The 27,586-nt window shown below is 41.7% G+C and overlaps 1 protein-coding gene across 4 annotated transcripts in view; it reads left to right on the top strand.

The window, feature by feature from the left end:
* The window catches only part of gria1a (glutamate receptor, ionotropic, AMPA 1a), a 73,741-nt gene that overhangs the window by 11,558 nt on the left and 34,597 nt on the right, over nt 1-27,586 (top strand). For all 4 annotated transcript variants that reach the window (XM_086099817.1, XM_086099808.1, XM_086099837.1 and 1 more), the window contains exons 3-9: nt 9,113-9,352; nt 16,201-16,385; nt 19,111-19,164; nt 23,067-23,225; nt 23,650-23,817; nt 24,598-24,702; nt 24,841-24,951. In XM_086099817.1, the coding sequence (XP_085955943.1) occupies nt 9,113-9,352; nt 16,201-16,385; nt 19,111-19,164; nt 23,067-23,225; nt 23,650-23,817; nt 24,598-24,702; nt 24,841-24,951 (1,022 nt within the window). The remainder of the gene's footprint in view (nt 1-9,112; nt 9,353-16,200; nt 16,386-19,110; nt 19,165-23,066; nt 23,226-23,649; nt 23,818-24,597; nt 24,703-24,840; nt 24,952-27,586) is intronic.

The following is a 27,586-nucleotide window of genomic DNA, read 5'->3' as shown; positions in this document are numbered from 1 at the left end:
TAGCATCGTTATGAGTCTAACCAGAGCAGGAAAAAATAACTAAATCAGCCTTCGAGACTAGTTCTGTCTCGCTGCAATGCGATTGGCTTCTGCGTCCCTGGAAATATATGACACATATCTCATGATGCACTGACGTAACCATGAATGTCTCCGTAATGTCACGCAACCATTTTGGGTTTGCGGGGAAAAAAAAGAGTTGCATAAAAGGACCGACGGAATAACTGAAATGGTTGAACCGATCGGTTCTGATGGTTTTCATAAATCGTTCCAACCATAATATAGACATGCAAGATCTACTTTATAAATGTGTTGGTGTGGTCGTACTTTTGAGTGGCTATTAATTGAGTTTAGATAAGTTAACTTCGAGGCCAGTGACACACAAAATACCACTTTTTAAAAATAATGCTCTTCTTTTTTATGTTTTACAGACCGAGAAAATAAATACGGTACAGTAACCAACAGTACATAACGTTTGCAAACAAGTGTACAATAGACTGTCATTGTCCTCTAATATGAGAGTGATACAAACTGACAGATACAAATTCTTTAACATCGCCGGCCTGAGGGTCGCTACAAGATTTCTTTCATTCCAATTGCTGAATGAATTAGCATGCCGCATGTGTTGCCTCTCTCTGCGCCACATATTCAACCCCATCACTTCTACTGTCAGAGAATTGGAACTGTGAGCGAAACGTTGCCCATGCACTTACTGCTAGAGATGCAGATGGGAAGATAATTGCAAAAGGAGGATTGTTAGGGAGATAATTGGTATTTCCGTACCGCGTGGTGGGAGATGGTCTCGGCTAGGGTTCTATGACCTACTCCCGAGGTTAGTATTTATTCAGCAGGTGGCAGGGCTGGGCCGCACACCACAGGAAAACAGGAGGAGAGACAATAGCCCAGCAAGGGCGGGTTAGAGAAGGAGAGAAGCACCCTGTGCCGAGGAGAGTGTTCTTGCACTCTCGATTACCTGTCTAATGAGGCGATGCAGCGCCATTGTTTTATTACTTAGAGGAAATGGGAGAAATCTAGATTTCACCCAGCGATCCCTATTTCCCACTGCTAGGCCGGCATTTGTTTTCCCTACGTGCCGCATTCTACCCCATTATCTCCTCTCACAAGCAATAACACATCTGGTCTTTTCCCTCTCCTACCCACCGGTTTTGCAGTTCTACTGTCGGCACCTAAGTATTAAGACATTCCTGCTGGTCATGAAGTGCCCGTTAGTCTCGTTAAAATAAGGCAATCAAACAATCATATCAAGCGACAAAGTTTCGATGTAATTGTTGCTTTTCTTGGGCTTTGGTCCATATTCTTTCATGCTTTCCATCTTACTCGATGTACCTCATTTATCTTTCCCTTTTCTTGTCCATCTTTTTTTGTGTGACAGAACCACACGCGCACACACGTAGCCATCAGGAACAGCCGTGTCATAAACACTGCTTCGTTTTAAATCTCCCTGGAGCCGGAGGAGCTAAAGCAGTTTATATGGGGGAATAGCAAGCACACCTCCCTGGAGTACAACACTCCAGGGGGGCATGCGGGATGTCAAGAGGGCCGGCAAGGGCCAATTCATCAAACTCAAAAAGAAAAAAAAAAGCTCCATGGTTGAAGTAAAGTTTTTGCCCATGCACTAAGAGGTGCCATGAATCATTTTCTCAAAAAGACATCCCAACTCTGCACCCCACCCAGTCACTGATGAAGACATTCATGCGGAACCACGCTGGTGCTGTGTCCCCGTCCCTTGGGTCCCGGTCGTGTGCACACGGGGAGATTGATTGCACTGTGTGAGTCACGCTGTGTCGGAGGGCTCCCTCTCCCAGCCACCCGTCACCTGAGGGTTTCTTCGCAAGATGCGTGTGTGAGATGCTCTGTGAATAACGTATCGACTTCTCCCTTTGTTAGGCCTCTCATTAACGTAGCTTATTATTCTCCGCAAGACGGATGGGACCAGAGGGGATACAACATGCTCTGTTTTTTATTACACACATCATCTGACAGTTATCAGCCATTGGTTGCTGAGCGGAGCGCCTTTGCGTACGTTTTCCGGTGTCTGGTGTCAGATGTGTTTATCTCCCCTCAAAGTGCTCTGCGGTTGATTGAGTGACCCTTCACCCTTGTGGAGGTGGTGTGTATTACCAACTGATGTGACAGGAGATGTCCTGCCCTTGTCATTGTCTCCCCCTTAATCCTCAAACAAAAATGAAAACAATACAGCATCAATGTGACTTTCAGCAATGAAAGGATTTCTTAGTAATCGTACAAATTCCTTCATGACGATGATTTTGCACCGCTTAATGTAGTTGAGTGAACACGAGCTAGGTATTTTATACGAACATCCACTTTCAGAAAAATCCATCAATGCAGTAGCATACTCTGCACTGAAATTCAGCAATGCAAATGTAAATATTTCTTTACCCAGTAATGTGAGAGAAAATGACATTACAGGCTTCCCTGTCAGGATATTTATAGTTTTGCGACTTTTCTCGATTGAAAAAGGAAATTGTACATCTTCAGGCTCGAGACAGAGAGCTGTGCTGTTGGAGCTGAACGCGTACCTGTACATCTCTGTGGTGTAGTGTGATTTATTTATTCATGGTGACCCAAAAAGATGCGTACCCATGAAGATTTCAATTGTGAGTTTGATTAAAAAGCTAATTATTTCAAATTACAACCACACATTATTCAGTTTATGGAAGACCATTCACCAGAGTTTCAGCTATTTCTGTCAATTTTTAGTCAATTTATGGCTTTCCCAAGATGTGTTCCAAATGTCCACCATTCCGTTGCAAGCAAACCTGTACTCGTCTGACAAAGTTGTCAATCACTTTTACACACTCCTCTTTCGGGATGGCTCTTATTTTTGCTGTGATGGCATCCATAGGTTCACCTTTCACGTCCTGCAACAGAAAAGACATTCTTTAAAAAATTGATTTTTTATCGAATAAAATATGGGTTCGCATCTTTTTGGGTCACCCTTTTTTGTAGCCCCAATCAGGCTAATGTATCAGAAGGTTTGCCTTGGATTTAATATACTGGTCCTTGTACTGTGGGCCTTGGTCCATTTTTGTCTTCTTTAGTTTGTTTTGCCCACAACATGCAGCAAAAAAACATAGGGAGCAGTGTTGTTGACATTCTCCTTCACATGCTCGATTTTCTCCAGTCACCTGGCATGTCAATCTTGCATCAAGGGGCCCTGTTGAAAAGGACCCTTTTGAATGACTGAATAAGAACCTTCCAACCAGTATGCTCTCTCTCCGGATGAACCTGACTTCCTTCGACTGTGAAATTCCCTCAGCTCTTCTAACCTTAACTCATTCACTCCCAAAGACGTTTTTAAATGTCTTTTCAGACTTGGTCCAGAATTGGCTGGTACTGAATGAGTTAATAGTGCACATGATAATGGCAGACAAGTCCCAGGGGAGGAAAATGCTCGCGTGTTCCATCGGTGCGTTTGAGAAGGCACACTATAAAATACGTTCGGGGTTTTAAGGACATATAGGTTACATGTGGCTACAGTGAGCATGTGAGCCACCATGGCACATGATTAAAATTTTTTTCTAAACTTCAAAACTAAATTTTGTAACATTTTGTTTGACTGTGTTGAATGTAACATGGAAGGCATTTCAGAGGTATCAAAATATTTACACGCCCAGAGGATGGATTCTTTAATCAGATGAAGGAGTGCCACCTCATATCCCCAAGTTATATATACAGCACCTCCTCACAATAAAGGACCATGTTTAATTCTGTAAACACTGCGCCACGTGACATCCAATCACAATTCTCACAGCGGCTGGCTAAATTTTTGATGAATGTGGCAAAACAAAAAACAGCAACAAAAAAACTGTATTTTGTATGGTTTCGGATTTATTGTCTTGTAGTGTCTTAAACTGAAAAAAAAAAATCAAACCAAAAAAAAAAAAGACATCTCTGCTTTCTGTGGCAGCAGAGTGAAAGCTTAAGTGTGGGCAGGTGGAAGTTCCGCCTACACACGCTTCTTCCAGGCACAATTCTAAATGCAGGCACCTGGATTTCTGATTACTGTGGCAAAAACAACAAGTTTCCCTGGATAATTTTTGGTGTTCAAAAACTATTAAAAATGGAGAGACAAAAGATCAAAAAGAAAAAAATATATACACTATGTAACATATATAAAATATAAATATGGAAGGATTAATTGCATTTCCCTTCATTTAATTGGGAAAAATGATCAAGATTTACAAACATTTTGAGGTCACGGAACAAATGACATCCGTGGATATTACATTTGACAAAAGATGGCAAGAAATGACATGTGTGGCATTTAAAAATACTAAAAGGCTGCAAATTTCCCCAGTGTGGGACAAATAAATGTTATCTTATCTTAAAATATTACTTCCAACATGGGCGGCATGTTATGTGCATGGCGGCTTCAAAGCTCTTGATGTTCAAAGTTATTTATAAAGGTCAATCTGGAACACATTCTATTTTACATTCGAGACACCAGTTGTGTTTTCAGGACAGCTTGTCAACAGCATGTCTGCCATGTTTGTGGAATATGTTGACACAGCGGTGTTACTTTCTTTTAACTTCATGTTACACTATAAATGAATGAATCATTATTTTTGACCAATTTATCAGGCTACTTTTAACAGAGATCAACGATTTTTATGTTATGTTTTCTGTTGTATTCATGTTATTTTATGTTAACAGCACTTTGTTACAGCTGCAGCTGTTGTGACAGCGCTGTATAAATAGATGTATTCCATTGTATTGAACAAGTCAGTATTCACATTTTCAATGATATTGAATTCAGTCACACAGCTTCGAACTGAGAATTTTAGGCTTATTCCTGACCTATCTACCATCTCCTAGCAACCATCCTCCATCATGTTTTAAATCAAATGCAACGAGGGGAAGAAAAAAAACCCTGTCACTAACATGCCCTCCTTGTGCAGCCGACACAGACACTTCTGTCATTTGATGTTTGGCTCATGCCAAGTAGAGGGACAGCTGCATGCTACAGGCAACACTGAATAGAACCTAAATGTGTGTGTTGTTTTTGACACACCCTCCTGCCGTGGCCCTCTAGGATTTAAGATTGTCTTTCATGTGGCTTGGAACTCTGAACTCAGCTGTTACAAATCAATGTGCTTTTTTTCCCCCATTGGAAATGGCTGGGAGGTGTTGGAAGTGTAAACTCTCCATAAAGCTCCATCTGCAACTTTATGCATAAAACTGATGTTTCTGGGTGATGTGTGTTTGAAGTGTAAATGAAAATATGACGCAGCAGAATTATGAGTCAAATCCGGTATTATTTCCGGAACTCTCTCTCTGGATTTTGTGAAGCCAAGTCAGTTTGGCAATTTCACAAATTCCTGGAGAGGAATCCTAATTATGACAAAACACTCAATCTCCACTTCAGCTTTTAAAGATTTTCTTTAGCAGCTTTAATTCCTGCCAGAGAATCTCAGTGGTGCCGCCATGACAGCTAACGGACTAAGAGACACGTTGCTGGAACGTTTTTTGGGGGTTTCTCAGACCACCTCTATTGTTTTCACACATAAGGAACATGACGATGCTCCACCCAGATCCATTTTGACTGGGCTGGCAGGCTTTTAACAAGTCATGTAGCATTGGTTAGGTGGTTGTTTCCTCAACCTAAATGATGCCAGTTCGATTGAATGATGCAGGTTCGATTGCCACTCCCCCAAAATCATGTTAAAGAGTTCTTGAGCAAGATCCTGAACCTCAAATTACTCTTGATGCCGTCATTAGTGTGTAAATAAGGAAACAGCACTCAAGCACACTGAGTGTGTTAAAGGTAGAAGACCCATTTTCATTTACATGACAGTGCAGATTGACAATTCAGCCCCAAAAATGTAGGGCTGGATGATAATTCCAAATTTATACAGTATTGTAATTTTGAGTTTGACTCCTGTCAAACTTTAAAACGTTAGAATAAAAGAAACACGATTAAAAGTTCCTAATGTTGTGAAAGTACCCCAAATGCACCATGTTACATGAATAGCAACCGTGTCGCATATGTGATTCTGCCGTCCCTGAGCGTGCTCTATGCTGTTTAATGACCAACCAGTTGGAGTTTACTGCAAAACTATAAACACACAACAAAAAGAATTACACGTATTCTGTATTTAATGCAAAACATGCTTCATTTTTAAAACATCACGAAGCGCTAATGCTAAAGTCAATGGAGGATCCCCTTCAAATGCGAACAGAAAATTAGCATCGATTTTCGGAGTGATAGTCCTTCAAATCACGAATATTCACACACAAACACGATGGAAACACATACAAACAGGTAAGATAACACTACTTAGAGACACAAAAGATAACGGTAATGCTTCTTCAAAGATTCAATTTATGGAAAGATGCAATGCACAAAGGTGTGGATTTAGCAGAATGAAAATGCACGAAGCTTGAATTTCATGTCGTATTTACAAGGCCATTTTGTACTTGACAAAAAGAATAGAGTCTTCAAGAATAAAGTGTTCACTGTGCAGGGGTGAATGGGAATGAGGCTCTGATGATAGTTTGGGGTAGTTGAGCTTTATAAGTACAATAAATACTAAAGTGAAATCAATGCCTAATTATTTTAATCGTCATGATTTCAATCTCAATCAAAATAATTATGATCATTGTTATTTTCCATAATTGAGCCCTACTTCAACTTTTCAGTTTTGAATTCTAGTCCACTTATTGCACATGATTTCAAACTTTTGCGAAAGTCTCATGAAACGCTGATATCACTCAGAGTTTGTTAGTTTTGCCCTCTCATTTTGTGCATTTTCCCCCCAGAGGTTTTCTGGAATTCTTTTTAGCTCAAGGCTGTTCAAAATTGGAGGTGCCACTGTATGTTCTGTGGTATGATCACATCGTATTAGACAACTTCATGCTTCTCTCCCCAGCCTAGAGTTGTTGGTCCATACCAAATGGCTCCAGTTTTTTTTCTCTTCTATTTATTATTAGAAAATAGCTAAAACACACACTGTAACAAGGGGAAATGAGTTATAGTCCAGGTAATATGCTAACAGGCTGTGTTAGTAATAGTGCAATGTAGAAAAAGTCAAATAGGCAGAACATTGAGGCTGGCGCAAAAATTGGGTCTAGAATAGGGAATGTAATGTATAGTGGTAGAATATGCATTTATGAGCCAGAACATGTGCAGGCCATGAAGAAAAGAGTCAGTGTGGCGAGGTGCAAAATGTCTATTTCAGGGCTTGCTTTATGTAGGGTGAGTCACCAGGCTTTTGGAGCACTCAAGGCTGTGTATGTGTGTGTGTGTGTGTGTGTGTGTGTGTGTGTGTGTACACATGTATTTTTATGTGTGCATCCCCTCACCCCTCCCCTTCACTCTCTTGTCTTCGTCACAGGCAAGAACACACATTTGCCTGCCTGGAGGGTGCAGGTCTGTGACAGGTTAGGCGTTTTGGACACAGGCCATCCTCACTGACTTTTCCCCGGCTTCTGGTGGTGAGCTGGCCTTGGTGCAGGGGACCGGCAGGAATATCAATCTGTTCTCGTAAATACTGAGATAAGGACCACCAATTGCCACAACAGAAGTTGCCTAGACCAAAACCTGCACGTGTGATTGTAGTGTGCTACTAATGACGGGACTGCAAACATAAATGAGCTATTTTGGGGATTTTAGGGTGTGAATGAATTCAGTTTGACAGTCAGAAAATGAGCAAAAGAGAGGTGGAGAAAGTGAGGGATGAAAGAAAATAATAGATGGAAGCCGCCTACTGCTGCCAGTGAAATGTCAGTGCAACCCCGGGGATACATTGATTAACCTCTCCACACCTAATCTGCCTTCAGCTCCTGCAGCTTTCACTGATGGTAAACAGACAGGCTGGTGGAAAACAAATGGACAGGGTTCTGGTACGGCGTGCGCTGCCCAAATTGAAGCACCTGGGTTGGATGAATAGAAATATATTTCATTTCAATAGTTTTTGTTGTGATAAAAAGTCCTGCCATGTGCTGTGAACAAGGTCTGCCTTTTTTCTTGCATGAAGACCCAACCATTTGTCTCCTACAATCAGTGGACTCAACTAATACAAGCGTGAATTGTCAGACAGGATTTAGCAGGTTACGCGGTACGGATCCTCGACAACAAGGAGTGTTTTCTTCCTTGGCTGATGCACCACACATCCCCAAAGTTTGTCAGAAAGTTTTCTGTGTGTGTACTCCTAACTGTAGCTGCCCTATTGTCGACTCTTATAATTTCAAAATGATTGCAGGAAAAAGTGTCATTAAATCAACTAAGCTCCAAAGCTTATGCTTGCTTAAAAACTGCCTAGAGCATGTAAACCGGGAGTGTCTTTGTGTGCATGTGTGTGTGTGTGTGTGTGTGTGTGCAATGTACCATATTTTACGCACTAAGGCGCACCTAAAAGCACTTTTCTCAAAAGCTGATAGTGTGCCTTGTAATCCGATGCGCTTTATGTATGGATCAATATTCTGATTTCTTGGATGCAGCATTTTAAATGTTCTGTAAAGCGCTTTGTTACAGTTGGAGCGTTTGTGAAAGCTCTATATAAATAAAGATGTATTGTATTGTATTCGCTTGAGCATAGCCCCATCTAGTGGATGCATAATGCAACCACAACCACTATTGTAGCTTCTATTCTATGATCCTTAAAATGCGGTGTGGCCTCTTTAAGAAAACAGTTTTAAAATAGACCATTCATTGAAGGTGCGCCTTATACTCCGAAGAGCCTTATAGTGTGGAAAATACGGTAATTTTATCATAACAGTGGCATGAGGTGACTGCTCATGCATTATATGTTAATGAAGTTAAGGTTAAGTCACACTTTGTCACACTTTAAGTACACTTTCAGCGTACGAAAGCCACACACATTCGCAAGCAAGCACGTGTGTTGGACTTGCACGCACTTCTTCGCTGGTTAGGCCGTCAAAAATGTATATCTATATTCCTTTGCCAACAATATTACTGTACATATCAGTACTGTAGATTGTACACATATATTTTGATTGTGTAGTTTTGATCACAAGAAAGAGTTATTAGCATTTTAAATACATTGAATTTTGTTCTTCCAAAATTAATTCACAAGTGTTGATTTTGTTGGTTTTTTTCCCCTTCCCGCAGTCTGCTCCCAGTTCTCCAAAGGTGTGTACGCCATCATCGGCTTGTACGACAGGAAGACGGTCAACATGCTCATGTCCTTCTGCGGCGCCCTGCACGTCTGCTTTGTTACGCCGTCCTTCCCGATTGAGACGGCCAACCAATTTGTCATCCAGCTGAGGCCTGAGTTGCAGGACGCTCTTGTAGGTGTGATCGAATACTATGGATGGAACAAGTTTGTCTACATGTACAGTTCAGACGCCGGTATGTACCTGCCTATCTATCTATCTATCTATCTATCTATCTATCCATCCCTTCTCCCCTCCCTCTCGCACTATCTACTGTATCTGATGCTCATGACATGATGGTTTGAACTTGCTGCAGTATTGTTTTCTTTGTTGGTAATGTCGTCTGACAAAGGTTAAACACATTGCCATACATTTTGACTGTCTGATATAATACTGTGTGTGTCAACATGAATGATGCTTAAACATCACATTTGGTAGTTCTTCAAGACATTTTGTGTAAAATGGAAGACGTTGTAGACCTCTTTGTCCTGATCTCCGCCAATTACCTCAACCGACAGGAGGTGTTTCATCCTTTTTTGTGGAATGCGGAGGGTTGGTTGCGCTTCACCCATACAGTAATTATAAGAGGATGTGTACCTCTGTAATTGGCTGGCAAACAGACCTGAAGCCCTAAATCCCCACCAACCCCCCACACCTGTTACCCAAAGTCAGGTGGGATGGTCTCCAGCTCATCCCCAATCAGATAGAAGACATGTAGAAAAAGTAGAAAAAGGAAGGCTGGATCATGAAGGTGTGTTGGTGTATTGCCAACCATTATGGAAAGTAGTTCAACTTGATTGCTACTCAATTGAATTCAACAATCACAGAGCTCATTTCATATGCATCTACATGTCTAATTATGGTGCTCAGCAGGGTATTTCTTGGACACCCTTACAGACAGAGGCCACGTCGGTCATCGTAGCCTGCTTGGTCTTCACATTGTCACGGTGACAACGATGTGGTGTATGAATGAGGGACTGTCAGGCCATTCTATACACTGTAATTGTCTTTATAATGTGCTAGAGCAATGAAAAGAGAAATGCACCAGCACTGCCTGGCAGATAAATCACACAATACAACCAAAGATTCCACTTTCCATTGTGCTCATCTCAGCAGAAATTTCCGTTGCTCGAAAATATACAGACAGAACTAAAGAAGTCATCCTCATGTTTGCTTATCTTCTTCCTTGGAATACCATCAGCTCCATCATTCGCATGTGGTGAGGTCGTCTCCGAGGTGTTTTGGTGCATGGCCACAAATGGGGGCCCGTTGTGTGGTCAAGGGGTTCATGCACATTACATGTACACATGCGCACTGTATAGAACTTTATGGTGACATATTGTGACTCGTTTTCACAAACAGTTCCCAGGTGTATCCCAAGAATCAAGAATTATATTACACTTCACACCGTCTCTTTAATGCAAGTGAGTGATTAGACACTGCGTCCTATTTAGTGCTCGGCCAGTGGCGAATATGGATGTCATGACAATGATGACCGAGGGCAGAGCTAAGGAGTTGAACGAGGCAAGCAAATGGCTTCGCGGAAGTGGAGCCCAGCATGTGGAAATTAACTTGTAAAAGACAAGAAAAGCATTTTCGCTGATGGGGTCAGCACTTTGTCACCAGCCTTCACAAGCCACTAAATAACCCGACTATACGGTTGACACATATGTGGCACATCTCCGTTGACCCAACTATGTAAAACAATTAAAAAGTTGATTTTGCATGATCCATTCTGTACCCTTTGAAGCTATAAAACGCAGGTGTCAAAGTCAAGGCCTCGGGGCCAAATCTGGCCCACCACATAATTTTATGTGGCCCGCGAAAGCAAATCAAGCATGTCAAGTTCTATGATGCTTGTTAAAGTCGGAACCAACATTTTAAATTGTCATATGTAATCCACAAGAACCGTCATTATCCTTGACTGATTTTAAAACTAGTTATTCATTCATTTGTTGTGCACTGTGTTTGTAATATGTGGCGGGGATTAAACGTGTATATGGTTTCCTAAAATTCATCACGGCCCTCCAAGGGAAACCGTGAGTACAATGTGGCCCGCCACAAAAATGAGTTTGACACCTTTGCTTTAAAAGATGCGTTTCAGGATATGACGCTGCTAAGCTTACTGATGGGCAGTGACAGGGAGGATTTCATCCTCTTCCTTTGCCTTCTGATGCCCTTTTCGTCCTGCATGTCCTAAAGATTTTTGTAATGTCCCGTGATCCCGTCATCCTCCACTCAGTGTGTGTTCACGTTTGTGTGCTGTATGATTACCAGGTCACCCCCGTGTGATTGAGTGGTAGAATTGAGTCAGAAGTCGTCTGTTGCCTGGATACAACACTGCAGTCATCTTAATCTGCAAGGTTATTTTAAGACTTTAGGATAATATATTTCTCAGTTGAAATGCGTTTGGCGTCTGCGTGTTTGTATTTTGTCACATCTAATCTGAGTTTTTACATTAAATAGGCCTAAGTGGCTCTCGTAAATGTTTCTCTTTTGTGCTATCTTGAAGAAAGAAAATCCAAGTGTACTGTTAGCGTTAAAAGGTGCCAATTTTCAAATATTTCACTTTCTCGTCTTCTCACCATGCAGCAGCATCTGAAAAAGTACAAGTACGTATTGTTTTCTTTCACAAAAGCGAAGGTTAGGGAAAACATTTGATAGACTATATTAAACCATCATAAAAAGAAAATATCAATGAAACCTTAAGGTTTATTTTCTCTATTCTCAATTGCCTGGTGCCCAAAGGTGCATGTGGGAGCTAGATTCCATCAAGATATTATTCTCATTTAGGATGCCTTGTAAGGACTGTTTTACTTTGGCTTGTCCTACAAGTGCTCTATAAATACAGTTGACTTGACTTGACTCTTTCTGAATCATTGGGGTGCATTCATCTAAAATAGGATGCTCACTGAAGTGACTGTGGCCCAAAATGTAAGGCAGGGGGAAATACAATTAAAATAATAGAAAAAAACCCCACTCATGGACTCACCAAATCCTCATTAATGTAAATAAAAAAATTTTGTTGTTATGCGGCGAAAAAACAGGCTGTGTGGAAAATAATAAAAATCAGTTCAGCCAGGACCCAGGAAGGAGATTTTCCTGTTTTGTTTATTTCAATCGGACACAGCTACCAAGGTTTCGCATACACATGCATCAATCAGGTCAGAGCTGCAATTGGCCATCCACAGGTGGTTGCAATTCCCACCCCTTGAAATAATCAGTGTACTCCAAAACTCATGAAGCATCACACAATGACATCACGCAGCAACAGATGGAGAGAAATGTGCACCTTTCTCCCCATCCAAAATCCACAAAAATTCATTGTTATTATGGTTCATTTGGCTTTCTGGGATTTGTATTTTCATTTTTGATTTGATTTGATATGACAAATGTCCGTGCTGATATAACAACTGAAAAGATATATTTAAAAAAAAAAGGTCAGGAACCAGTGCGCCCGATATGCTCATAAATACGGCCAATTGTACCTTCCACAAAAATGTCGTGCAGTGCAACCAACTGAAAAGGTTACTAGTACCAGTGCTACCAGTGCAAAAGTTAGTCCGCAGTCCTGATTATATTGTACATGGCATATGTATGTGTCGCCCTGGGGGTTTGTGAAGGCACTCCAGGGTGTATGTGAGATTTTGATATCTTTAAAAAGCAGTATCTATGCAAAAATCCATCCGTTCATGGTCTGAACTGCTTTATCCTCAGGAGGGACGCAGGCGTGCTGGAGCCTATCTCATCATCGGGCAGTAGATGATGTGAAATGGCTTATTTTGAGCCGCGTATTACGTATTGTAATTTTACCACTATTCTGACAGTTTGATTCGAATTTAAATCGCTCGCCTGTTCTCCTTAGCACTGAAATTTCACTGCGACTTGAGAGGGCAAAATCTTCATCGTCTGGATGCTGTGACTTCTCCCATAAGACTTGATTACGGCAAGAGCATCCTTTGTCACCTTTGCATACATCAGTTTCAGCATTGAATGATAACTTAGTCAAAGCCCCCGATTAGGTTTCTCTCTGTTTGGGTGTGCAAGGTCTCCCCACTAAAATGCATCGCTTCTCGTCTACGCCCTCCACTTCCTGGCTGTCTTATTTATTTGCTCATATTGTGGTTATTTATGGAAGTCGAACGTCATCCATCCTTTTGTTAGTTAATGACTTGCCGTCAAATAGGCAGCATAGAATGCCTAGAGAGCAGTTGGGGTTCATTCAAAAAGGGCCAAGGCGTCATTTTCCAGACGCTGTGACTGCGCTTATCATTTGTCTTTCATATAGAGTGTTGTTGTTGTTGTTTTGTTGTGGTTGACATTTTTACATTTTACATACACAAAAATGTGGCAAATGCCTTAACGATCATGACTAAGTGTGAACACTGTCTGAGGCTCCAAAAAAATATTCCTATATTTCAAAATTTCATATGTTCGGTCAAACCTCGTTACAACGTACCTTGAGGGACATAACGAATATGTGCCTTATAATAGAAGTTCTTTGAAACTATTGCCAATAAAATGACTGCCAACTCCAATGTATAATATAATATTAAAAATTATATATGTAAAATTATGAACATGTTATACAATATAAGCATTTCAATTACAAATACATGTATAAAGTATGAAGAAAAAAGTATTTTATTAGACATGAAACAAACGTACTCGTACGAAACTAAACTATCTCGTTGCTACTTCATATCGGAAAACATTCAGTCAGCAAGCAAATAAAAAACGCCTTCCCCAGTTCAGGATGTGTCAGGCCCCCCCGCATCCGTTTACAATCATCTTTCTATCTGTTGGCCTCAAACTCTGCCGTGATTTTGTTGCCATGATAAGAAAATGATGGATGATTGTTGAAATTGTCGACTTTGTTAATTCATAGTCTCGGTTTAGTTTCGGCTGGGAGACTCCATCTCAAAAGTGAGAGACAATTTCAGCCTTCACAGACAGCGAGATTTGCAACTGTTTCCCAGTCATCTTTTCAGACCATGTGCTCCAAGCCTCCGGAAGTCAGTCACGTTTTTAAGCAACGGAGGGGAATCTCACCCTGTATATTTTGTTCATAAGCAAGGTTGCGCCGGTAATCAGCTTTTCACGGTTCATTGCCTTTTCACTACTTTGTGGGAAAAGTCTGATAATGAAGTTTATATTATAAAGGTGTTTGTTGCAAGCAAAATCTGCAAATGCAAAATGAATAACGTAAAATCGGGACTTGGAAATGTGAAGGTTTTAGGGGTGGAAATGTTGTAAACGGGGTCCGTTGAAAAGAGGTTCGACTGTAATTTTTTTTTTTTTAATTTGGGTAACATCTGAAAGTCTTTCAAGACTGAAATAATTACATTTCCCCCCATGGAAAGTTGTGGCTCCCAATTTGAGTTGGTGCCTTCCAAGAGAAAAGGAGTAAAAAGAAAAAAAATGTGTCAGGGCATAGTGTGTTTTCTCATCCACTTTTTTCTTCCTGTTTTCCCTTATTAGTTGCTCTCGCTCTCACTCCATGGCTCTCTCGTGTCCAGGCAACAGTGGACTGTGGCAGTGTCACTTGTAATTGTGACTTGGAGGATGTAAACCGGGTTGTGACGGTGTCTTTGGCTGTGATGCATGGACTGCGCGTTTGTTGGTGTAGAAGTGGTCATTATTTAGGCCAGCACACTTGGAAGTGTCAGTGTGCTGAATGGACTCCACCACTCATTACACTTTATCACTGAACCTACAGGGGAAGTTCTGATGGATGGGCTCGGTTCCTTGCCCTTGTTTCTGTCCTATAATGTTAAAATCGTTTGGGAAAGCCACAAAAACGTGTGATACAATATTTTGTTGATAATATGGCTTTACAATAACGATGCAATTTTCAATATATCAAAGCAAAAAGAATTGAAATTACAGTAACCACAATAATTCTGTGCGGCAATATGAGAATACCTACCTAATTCATCACAGTGGGTCCTATTTTCGTTCCCAGCACAAGTCGAGTCCAAAGCGCAGTCTAACTGGGTGAAGCATTCTTTCTTTTGGTATTGGTACTTTCCTAGAATTTGTGCTGGTAGAATTGGGCGTAACGGGGCGTTTAGGCCTTTGTGCGCCGCTGTGGGATGGAAGTAGACTTTTCCTGGCCAGTGCCCGTGGGGGATTTGCATCAAAATCAGGGTGGTCGTAGCGCAAAGCCGAGTACGCCGTGTTTGACATTGTGGAAACAAAATAAAACACAGGTGTCAAACCCAAGGCACTGGGGCCAGATCTGGCCCGGCACATCAATTTATGTGGCCCCTGAAAGCAGCTCAAACATGTCAACTTCCATGATCCTTTCTAAAATGTCTACCAAAATTTTAAATTCTCATATGTAATAAATAAGAGATATATTCGAAGCATTTTCTTAGTACCAAACCCCTCATTATAGTAACTTATACAGTACTTAAATCAACAGCTATTCTTGACTTTTTTATATGGTTTCAGTCATAACGGCCCTCCAATTGAAACGGTAACTAAAACGTCGTGCATGCCAAAAATGAGTTTGACACCCTTGAAATAAAACATCCAACCTGGGGATAGTACTCGGGCCATCGGTTTGCTGTATTATATTACGAGCACAATGAATTGTACAACCGAGGCTTGCGTATATTTTTATATTCGGAGTGAGGACAGACCTTTCCCGAAGTGTACGTCCCAGCAGGATGCCCATTCAACATGCACATTAATCTATTATTGATCAGCCGATCACAGTGCACCGCACCTAATAAAGTTGCGTCGAGCGGGGAATTTAGTGGATAACGTCTACTACATAGAGAAGAATGGCAAGATTCACTATCAAATAAACCATTCAGTCATTCAGTGCGCAAATTCTTGTGTATCAATACTGTATAGTGACAAATGTTAGCGATAATCTGTCCCACACCTCCTTTCTAGAAGCTCTACGTCTGTGCAACAAAATGCATCATCTCTAAGGCCATTCTGATTCATAACAGTGCTGTCTTTACATGACTCTTCTTCCAAATTAGTCCCTTTTTTTGTGTGTGTGTGAATGCTTTCTCCACCTCTGTCCAGGGCTCTCCGTGCTCCAGAAGGTTTTGGACACGGCAGCAGAGAGGAACTGGCTCGTGACTTCGGTCAATGTGGAGACCATGACAGAGGCATCGTTCTTGAAAGTGTTCCAAGATTTGGACAAGACAAAGGAGGGGCAGATTATCATCGATTGTGAGACAGAGAGGCTCACTGGCATCCTTAAAAAGGTAAACAGCTTTTCTCCCTAATGTAATTGAAATCTCAAAGAAAAATAAAGTCCATCTGTTTGGTTGTTTTCCCCCTTGGGCACATGAGATTTATTTTGGGCAATTAGCTTCCTCAAAGGAGTTAGGAAGAAGTGGATTTGTATACTCGGCTTTGCGTGGTTTAACAAGATGAAGAGATGCGGCGATGCAGAACGGAAAAGAATGTGCAGGTAGTGAGATCATTTGTTGGTCTGCTGTTCTGTGCAGGCTCCAAGCATCAAGGACAAAAATGATCAACAACACAGCTTATGCATTTAGAGTCAGCATTCTCCCATGACAGGATGAACTCTCAGAGCAGCGCTGCTCAAACAAAAATGATCCAGGAATCACAACTGACAGTCCAATAGAAAGACTTTCACAGCTCACTGGTCCCTTCAAAAGTCAAAACTGTTTGTGTTGTCATCACCAACACTTGGCAAGTCTTGTCCTCCAAAGTCTCTTCAACTTACCAGCTCAGTGTAACTTTTTTAAAGACAATTTGAACATGTTTTTTGCTACAACAACCCATGAATCATATTGTACACTTGCATCCATATCCGCACCCACACATAAAGTAGAGACTATTTTAGTAGGACGTGAATGTTATTGATGGCCTGGTCAACAGTTAAGGTTATTGCATCAGGTCTCAACGCTTTACAGGAGCCCGGACTCTGAGATGTTTTCCTCTCAGACAGATGCCATCAATCACCCACATCTGCTCCCCGCCTCCATGGTGCCCCGCTTGTGTGTATCTGACACCTGTACGCAGCAATGCGCTCACATACACACAAATACACACTCGCCTGCCTCTTTCACCTTTTACACTCCCGTGTTCATCTCATTCATCTCTTACGGTACACAGATTCTCTTGCGATAAGGTCACTAGGCAGTATCCTAAGGGTGACATTTCAAGAGAAGTAGTCTCCTTGGAGAACATCCATGGTGATAGAAGTGTTAAGAAAAAAATATATATACCGGTATATATATATATATAGATTACGAAGCTGATTTTCATGCAAAGATATGAGAAGTGACCCTTTCTCTTGGGGGCCAAAGTCTGAATGGCACAAATTTGCATGTGTAATTAATCGTCAGACATTTCACAAACATTTGCATTTGCTAGCCCACTATCGCGAGTGCGTTTGTGTTGTAGTGTCAGTGTGCGGGTGTGTGTGTGCGCGGGTGCGGGTGTCTTCCTCTTGCTTTTCCTTGCCAGAGGCTTGACCGCAGGGCCCGCCTTGTGCCGGGGTCACCATTAATAACAAATGCCACCTTCTGCTATGACCTGCAGCAGTATTACGCACGCTCACACACATGCGTACACACACACACACACACACACACACACACACACACACACACACACACACACAGACCATAAAACAAATGCTCACCCCCTCAGGAGAAAACGCTGAGAGAGCAAGAGGAGCAACACCGTGTGATGTTCTGCACACTGACTGAACACCGACACATGAATGCTCTGCTTATCCACTGTAAGAAATCCTAATTGGATGGTGCATGACTTTCGACTAGTGCTGCCCGCTCAGGCTTTATTCATGTGGCTTCTCGGAATGCTTTGCTGACACGATTGACACAATGTTGTCGAGCAGTAAAACGCCGTCTTTATTTAGGCAAGAGAGTTGCCTTGAGTGCCGCAACGAGGAGCGGGGGAGAGGGCGGCCTATTTAAATGTCAGTCAAAGTGGGGCCAAAAATACATGTATGAATAAATTGATGTTGGCACTATACTCCACACCTCTTGACGTGTTACTCCATCTGGCCTGACCCTTGGGGGTGGGCTGACTGGTCAGCGGTAAAGGCAAGAGGGTCATGATATTGTGCGCTGCCATAGCGATGAGGAATGAATACTGTGCATTTTTGGGGGGTTTTGATTGGCCATAGTTTTTTTTTTTTAGATTGTGATGATGTTTCACTGATTTAGCTCTCAATTATTGACACAACAGATGTCAAACACGAGCCTTCAGTGACGCAATGGTAAAATGAAAAGAAGGCTTGTTTTGGTGTTGTAACACTGCACAGAATATTTGCACACATTTCAGTCTTTCATGGTTGTACAAAATAATTGTTGATTGTATTTTGTGCGACGAGAAAGTTATATAGGTAGTTGAATGATAGTTGAATTGTAAATTAGCCACATTGTTATGTCATGGGGCAAATGCAGCACTCACAGATCCACTTTTGGAAATCCAAAATATTTACCAGTATTTTGCCTTATACAGTTTATACAGTGTCTATCCTTGAAATCACTTTTTTTCCTTCAATGTAATGCAAGTGTCAGTATATAAAAGGAGTGTCAGAGTCAAATTACCTCTTAGCGTAGTGTGAACATGTTATGATCCCTGATCCTCATCCTAACACAGTCATTCTGGAGAGTGGAGAGTTAAAAAAATAATAATAATCATAAAAATCTGTAAATACAGGAAGCCCAAAGTTGAAGGTTGACCTATTTTCTCATTTTGTGCTATTGCTCTAATTTATATGGGCCTACTTTCTTGACTGTCAAGGACACTTGTCTAGGAACAGTAGACTGACTACTTTGACAGACTACTTTGACAGTGTTTGTCTCTCTCTCACTCTTTCTCGCTTTCTCTCTCTCTCTCTGTCTCACACACACACACACACACACACTCAGCACATTGTTGTGTCTAGGTCATTTTATCCTTCATTCGTCTTTTTCTATTCTCCAGATTGTTGAGCAAGGCAAGAATGCAAAGAGTTACCACTACATTTTGGCAAACCTGGTAAGCATTTATTTTCTTCTGCTTTCCACAATGAATGTTCGGGAGAAAGGATGTCAAACGTACAGCTCGTGTTGTTCTTTGCAACAAAATGATGAGGAATAGCTTTTGAAGCCACAGATATAGCGCCGCGGTCCACTTATGATCAAATTAGGAGGATTGTGGCCTGCGCACTTAAATCACTCTGACTCCCCTGTCGAAAGTCAACTTCCCACTAAGGGCTACTAAAGTCAATATCTCTAGTTTGGAATGTCAAACCTAAATGGACATGATCATTTAATATCAAAAAATCATCAGGCTGCAGTGTGTCTCTAAATTAAATCTGTAATGCAGATTATTACAATGCAGATTATTTTGATACCCTTCGCAGCATTTGGCACAAGACACAAAACATTAACGGAACAAAATTTCTCAGAGGAAATGGAGCTCTGCCCTGAAATGTGTTTCAGATCGTCACTACTAAATAGACGTTCCGAGCGATTTAGCCGTATGAAGTGACATGGCGAGACACTGTGAGCAAATCCACAGTGACAAAGGTCAGACAGTCATTGTCGTGTAAGATTGATCCGCCAGCTCAATTTGACTGCTGCCAATTTCTGCAAATTCTCCGCAGGCCACCCTCCAGCATTCTTCACATTCACTCAGTGACGCAGAAGAAGAGAATAATTGACATTGTAGTCAGAGCAGCATTAATATGCTGCAGCTTGATCACTTCTTCCCCACTGTGGTCATTAGAGTGACTCAATCTTGCTTGTCTGCCCCAAAAGCATGAGTTCATTTTAGATGATAACGCTCTGACATTATTTTTTTCTATTTTAGTCGGCACGCAAAGGGATTACCCTCATTTTCCATTGCAGGCCATTAAAATGCTCACGCTACTTTTTCTAATGTTTCCATATCCTCGCACTGACAAGAATGAGATGCAATGGCTTGGTTTTCATTTTCTGCATGTTCATGTTTGCACAGCAGCCACCCAGAAATTCTTAATAAATACACAAATACAATTTTGGCTGATGTGCAATGACAAATATTTACGTTTATTCAGCCATTTATTTATTGTTTGTTTTTTTTTTAGATCACTGCTGTTTCAAATAGGAAATACAAATGCAGCCTTGTGCCAAATATAGACTTGCCACTCATTCTTCGGCTGACCATGTTTCCCAAATATTCACTGTTAAAGTGCAGGAAGAAGGACACCTGGCAGCATGCTCGCACTTTAGGGAGCAGGTGGTGACATTTGCTTCTACTGAAGCATGAATTGGCTTTCATGTTTCAGCTGTTGCCATGCCAACCTTCACTAGTTCTTGAAAACAGTAGCGCATAATGCTACACAGTCAGCCCGGTCGACTGGCTTTAAGATAATGATCAATCGTTATTTATTATCTGGACTGGGAAGGGGTTCCTTTCGGCATGTGGCCATGCGACAGAGAAAGCCAAAGAACATCTTTGCATGAGATTTGTTAGGGTTTGGATGTGACCCCAATAGCACGACAACAGGCAGGTATCGTGGAAGCCAACACTTGGCGTAGTTTATTTAAGAGTCTTCACAAAGTCACTCGGGAAGAAGCACGAGGAGTCCACAAGGAAATGTCCACACAAGGAACAAAAAGCTGCAGGAGATGACAACAGAGTCCACTGGCGTGGTGACGGCACGAACTTGCACTGAGGAATGGTCTGTGAGTCAATTTGTACCAGTCCAAACGAGCAGATAGGCAACAGGTGGGTGATGATCTGATGAGTCTCAGGTGTGAGGTGCAGAGCACCCTGGCTGAGGAGGCTGCCTGGCCGGCCCCTCCCTAACAAGATTCAAACAAAGAGATCAGAGCATGGAAGGAAGATGGAGAGATTTTCTGTCACACAATCCAGAGAAGCACCTTCTCCTCTCATCAGTCAAAACTCTTCTCTCTTGGACTTCCCACTCAATCACAACTGTCTGCTTCTTCCCGACAAGCATGCTGCCTTGCCTTTGTCCCTTTTACCAAAATAGCCTTCTTCAAATAAAAGGGAGGACACACAAGTTGCACTTAACGTTACAGTCAAGCCCATTATGTTCCGACTGAAGACACTCCTTGCTTTTTGTGCACGGTGGTCTGTAAGGTTCAGATCCTTTGTGAGAAGTTTCGAAGTCTTCTCCAGTCTACTTACTTGACGACTTGGTTTTCTATTTTCTTTTCTCACTACTTTTGTCCCCGAGGAGAGACAATGAGTCTCTTACACGAGCTTGCATTTGAGGTGCAAAAGAGATAGTGTGTCATTTTCAGGATGCTCTTCATAATTAATGATCGCTATGACATAATGAGGTTTTGCAATATTCATCTCCACCTTCTAGTTTACTGTTTTAGCTTTATGAGACATACAACTAGCTGAGTTGAATTGCATTTGCTCTTTCTCAACATCTTTTTCACCAGTGAGTCTTAAGTTTGGCTGCATGCGTGAGCGGAGGTTGCCACAGGAAATAAATGAAACTGTGTTTATTAATGTTTTTAAATGCCTCAAATAATCTAAATAATTTGAGAAATAATTTGCTCTCTGATGTTTCTCGTTTTGTTGTGCACCCCGCAAAGAAGTAGATTTCATGGAAATATTTAAACCTAATTCTCAAGATTTATGTTTAAATTCTATAGAAAATGTCCAGCCATCTGAATTACTTTATGTGCTTCATATTTGCCAGTCAATTGTAAATGAAACAAGGTTTTGTAATAATACAAACATGACCGAGTCATGTCGTTCAAAAATCCTATTTGTTTAAAATATTAAAGAGTGAATGTACATCTTCTATTGAATTGCTCCAGTGTATTGGAAAAAAAATGTATCAGCACTTCATGGCATTTATATGAATTTCCCAAAGTGTCCGTCCATCCATTATTCTTATCCTCACGAGGGTCGCGGGTAAGCTGGAGTCCAGCCCAGATGACTCTGGCGGAAAGGCAGGGGTCACCTTGAACTGGTTGCCTGGCAATCCCGAGGCACATTTTACCACATAACCATTCAGGCTCACATTTACACCTTGGGACAAATCAGAGTCTACACTTCACCAAATATGCATGTTTTATAATGTGGGAGAAAACTGAGAAGAGGAAAACTCCACACCGGAAGCTCAGATTCAAACCTATGACCTCTAAACTGTGAGGCAGATATGCGTCCGTCTCACAGTGCAGAGGTGCAGGGTATGATTCCGGCCTTCCTTTGTGGAGTTTGCATGCTCTCCCTGTGCCTGCGTGGGTTTTCTCTGGGTACTCCGGTTTCCTCCCACATTTCCAAAAACATGCATGGCAGGCCAATGCAACACTCTAAATTGTCCCTAGGTGTGATTTTGAGTTGTGAGTGCCGTGCAACCCTGCCTCCTGCCCAAAGACAGCTGGGATAGCGACCCTTGTGTGGATAAGCGGATTGGAAAATATATACAGTATACTAAATATATATACCAAAGCAGACCAATGTACAGTATATGGGACGTTGCACTACATCCACGTAGACTTTCTCTGAGCATCATTATTCTACTCCCTACACTGCTGGAATCGAAACAGGAGTTACATTCAGTACTACTGAAAGAGTACAAAAGATAAAACAGATTCATTGACAACTAAAGTTTGACATTTGATTCAAGGGAATTAATTAAAATGCCCATCCCTAGTGCATACCTTGATCAAACATTTGGCACACCAGCAGATTGCATGAAAACCACAAACAAATTACTGAAACTACATAACACACTGTACCTCTACCATACATACATAATTAATCATGCCCTGATAGAGTTTAATTAAATGCTCTGTGATGTCAGAACTATTAGTGGAGATCTTGCATCATTTGATTGCGCAGGTGCAGGTCATATTGTGGCCAGTGAGCATACCGTCTCTCGCCTGTGGCTCTCATTCTCCCTGCCTGTCCACTTCCCCTTACAGGGTTTCCTGGACATTGACCTGACAGACTTGCGCAAGGGTGGAGCGAACATTACCGGCTTCCAGCTGGTCAACAACTCAGAGCCCAGCGTTAGCAGAGTCGTCCAGCAATGGATGGAATTTGACAACAAGGATTCCAAAATGGCCAAGAAGGGACTCAAAGTAACTGCGATGTTTACCTTTGCTCACCGTCCATAATTGAAGTGCTTATGTAATACAGTCCACTGATGTCGATGAGTGTCCTCACGATTATACATGATTATATCAGAAGAGTTGTTAGCTTCCGGACTGTTTGTGGCTGTCAACGAGAGGTCATGAAACTGTAAAAATGCATGACAGCAAACCTTTGCAGGATCTTATCAGATTTCAATCATTTTAATGCGATAAAATTACCGGTACCTGATAATGGATTTTAACATCCAAAGTAATGGATCGGTTTAAAGCAGTGACCTGTGGGTGTTAGTGGAAGAATGGATGTTCATTATGAGTTCGGTGCATTATTGTACCAAGGCATTAGATTTTCTCAACACTGTTCACACTCTCATCACAGTCTCTAAAAGTGTCTGCCTTTCTGCTGTGTTTCCAGTACACTGGTGCTTTGACGTACGATGGCGTAAAAGTCATGTCAACAGCATTCCAGAATTTAAGGAGACAAAGGATAGACATCTCGCGCAGGGGCAACGCTGGGGAATGCCTTGCCAATCCACCGGCTCCGTGGGGTCAAGGCATAGACATCCAAAGAGCCTTGCAGCAGGTCTGTGCACACACAGAGAAGCCTCACATTCAAACACACGGACCTCGAGAGTCATACAGCCATTCCTGAGTGGCACATGGGATAACTGCTCTTGAGATGAGCCTGGCTGGGCAAATTAGGGCTCGTTCTGTCATCTAAAGTTCACATGAAGTCGCAGGAAAGTCCCCAGTATCAAAAGTGACATCGGGGCTGGTAAACAATGTCTCCAGGCAGTAACACTCAGCCGTGATCGTCATGGAAGATGACATCAGCAATTGAGTTTAGACATGTAATATTTGGCAATGAAAAAGGAAACAGTGGACTGGCTGTGAGACGTCTTACTAAAACAGACACGCACACACATACATGCAAGCATGCACTTTTATCAAGAAGCGGAGACAATTCCACAGATGACTAAAAATGTAATTTGAATACATTTCCTAATTTTTTCTGGAACCGACTTGACACCAGGTCAAACATATAATGTAATAGCATGCGTGTACGCAGGCAGCCCGAGGCTCCGTCTGCAGAACGGCTGTGCACAGCCCACTAGCCATCTGCCTAGGGATAGTCTGTGGAATGAAGCTGTGTTCGCTCAATTAACTCCATCATGCCGCCAAGACAAACACTGCACTGTACACGGACACATGCCCGTCTGTCATTCACCTCCGTAGGGAGGCAGACAGACGCCGCTGTCTCGGACAGACTCTAGTGAGCGAAAGCATTTTCGTGACATGGAGAAATGGCTTTTGTGTAGTTTGTGTTTCTTCCTTGATGTCAATTGCTGACTCTCAAACTCAGGTCCGTATAGATGGACTGACTGGTCACATTCAGTTCAATGAGAAAGGCCGCAGGACCAACTACACGGTTAGTGTGATGGAACTGGCTCCATCAGGACCCAAAAAGGTGAGCGTTATGTATTCGGATTTAATATGGGTCTTTATTTTGGATCCACACCTACTTCTGCAAGTTTCACATCATGAGGACTATTACAGGAACCGGTTTTGAATAATTTAAGCGCGCAATCAACCATCCTTTTCACAGGTTGGCTACTGGAATGAAGATGAGAAATATGTGACCACTGCAAGCTTCGTGAGAGGCAGCAATGACACCTACGGCCTTCAGAACCGAACTTACATTGTCACAACTATCTTGGTGAGTCTGTGTCAAATCGAACCAGAGTATACAGAGAAAAGCTTCCAGCAACTTGTTGAATCAGTCGCGCAAAGATTTCAGGTAGTTGTCGAATCTAGACGTCAGCGATTGTGCAAACGGTCTGGAATGTTTTGACATGCATGCTCAAATTTTAGCTTTCTATCTGCTCGTTCAATGCAGGTTGGTGGGGTTTTCCCTGACCCCGTATTGCAGCGGTGTCTTTATTGTAGTTTGGGTTTGTGCATAAAGCAGTATGTTTGTCTCTGTTATCCCCTTGAAATTTAAAAGCGTTGCTGAAAACAGCTGTTTTATTTGCGCACACAGATACACACACATGTATACATCTATAGCAACGAAGATGCAATTTTAGCTTGTCAAGCACAGGATGGTCTCAGGTTCTGCCTTGTGTGGAATTGATATCAGAGAAAAACATTTATTGTCTAAAAAAGCCAACAGTTCATTCCCAGGTCTCACTTTACTGTTTCTACATCTGGTATATTTCAAGTATGTATTGTTTTTTTTTTAATCACTATGCCTCAGTACATGTATTATTCCTGGACTTGGAATGGATCTCACCCTCCATTTTCTAGACGAGAAGCAAGATTGCTGCGATCAGATATTCTGCAGGAGGCTTGTGGTCAAACGAAGAAGCTTGTGTGTCGCTAATCTCTGCTGTGAAGGTTGATGGGTTGAAGGATTCCAACAAAAGACTTTCCCAGAAGAGACATTTTGACAGAATGAATTTGTGATGTATGGCAGGTGTGGGAAGCTATGAGGCGGTATGAGTTAACAGAAGCACATTCCAAAGATGCTTTGTTGTTTTAGGCGGCAGTTGAACAAATTTATTCTAAAACGTTACATTTAAAAGTTGCCCATTGTCTTACACATGGGGAGGCAACTAATTTGTGTCAATATTATACACACTCAACAATGTTTCCGTCTATTCAGCTAAACTAAAGGAAACTTAGAGACATAATTTATGTTGGTGTCTAATGAAAAAAGTCAATGAAAAACTTCCTTTGAGCATGAAGGTTGTCGTCACTCAAGAGCACAGACCCAAAATAACCCTCTCTGACATAATCTACTAGTGTCGCCTTTTCTGGGAAGATAAATTGGTTCTCTGCCTCAGAACCAAAGAGAAGAGATTAGGTGTTAACATTTATTAGGCTGGGGGGGTTCAGTACAGAGCTTTTACACCTTTTAACTTTTTTTATTGGCTGAGCTGTTGCTTGAGGCAGCATGCTGTTCCACCACCATGCAGGTGCAACTTTGTGCCTGGCTACAATGCGGCCGGATGCGACCATTGCAAACAGGCTGTGAGCAGGAGATTTGGAGGAGGGACACAGACTGGCGTATTTATGAGTTCGCTTCCACCCAGAAATTGCACCATTTATTGCACCAATTTATTTTGTTCAAGAGCCGATCTAACATAATAAATAGCAGCATGCACACATACACTGGCTAGTTGATTAGGGACCTACAGTACATATATTGCAAAAAATAGCCACTCGAGGGTTTGCAAAATTCGCTAAATGTAGTGGCTAAGTTGCCAACACTGACTGTATGTGTTTGTATGGATGGAATCTCAAGAGTGCCGTGCCCATCCTTTCAAGTAGACTGCACTGTGCCCTGCTCTATTATTACCCTCCTTGGGTTCTGATATATTACCAGCAGGCTAACAATGATCACCTTCGCCGTAAATAGGAGAACAGCGACAAAGAAATATTGCCTTTATTCTTTATGCAAAATTTGACAACACACAAAAAAGAAAATAACTTATGGACATTCCAGCCATAATGGACAATCCTCCTCATACCTGGAAATCGATGTGAAATACATTTTTGTGGAAAGGCAAAGTGAGGCCTCAGGTGTAAGCAGGAACAATATCTCACGGCAGCCAATCAGTGCAAGGTGCACAAGTGTGGTTGTGACATACAGTAATTACTGTTACAGACAGATGTTGGAACAGAGGTCAGCCGGGCAACACAGATGCACACGCACACACTTGCGCACACTCTCATCCGTTTCTTCAGTACAAGTCTGATCATCTATATTGTCTTCCTCGGCTTCCTCACCGACCGCACGTCTTGTCCATGCGTCATTGCGCTCATAAATGTTTGCATCTGAATTACACACCTTACCTTTCAAGGATGCAGCCCAATTAACATGATGTAATCTCATTTAATCAACGTCGCTTCCAATTCGTGCAGGGCGACTAATGCACTTTCATCTCATTAAATATGCCTTTCCATACGGCAAGAGCTCAGATGTATTATTGTGCTTCAAATGAACTCAGCTTTATTTGTATAAAACCTTTAAACAACCACCACTGCATACAAAGTACTGAAACGGAGTAAAAGTCAGTTATACCATAACAAAGACAGTGTACTGTAAACAGGAAATTACAAACAAAACTCCTTTGTATATCACTTAATCATATTAATTCATGATCCATTCGTCAATTCATGTTTTAATATGAAGCATAATCATGTCTCCACTTAAATTAACTGTCTTGCTACACAGAGCTAAACTACACCAACAATAGCCATGTACAGTATGCAGAGACTTTTTCGATGGGAAGGTTTTTTTTAAAAAAATACACATTTCAGTCATTCCATCATTTCATTGCTTTTTA

Source organism: Hippocampus guttulatus, chromosome 2, assembly GCF_054856545.1.
Source record: "Hippocampus guttulatus isolate MCC_2025c chromosome 2, RoL_Hgut_1.0, whole genome shotgun sequence".
NCBI classification, from domain to species: Eukaryota; Metazoa; Chordata; class Actinopteri; order Syngnathiformes; family Syngnathidae; genus Hippocampus; species Hippocampus guttulatus.
The sequence above is the reverse complement of the archived record's forward strand: the minus strand, read 5'-3'. Positions and strand labels throughout refer to the sequence as shown.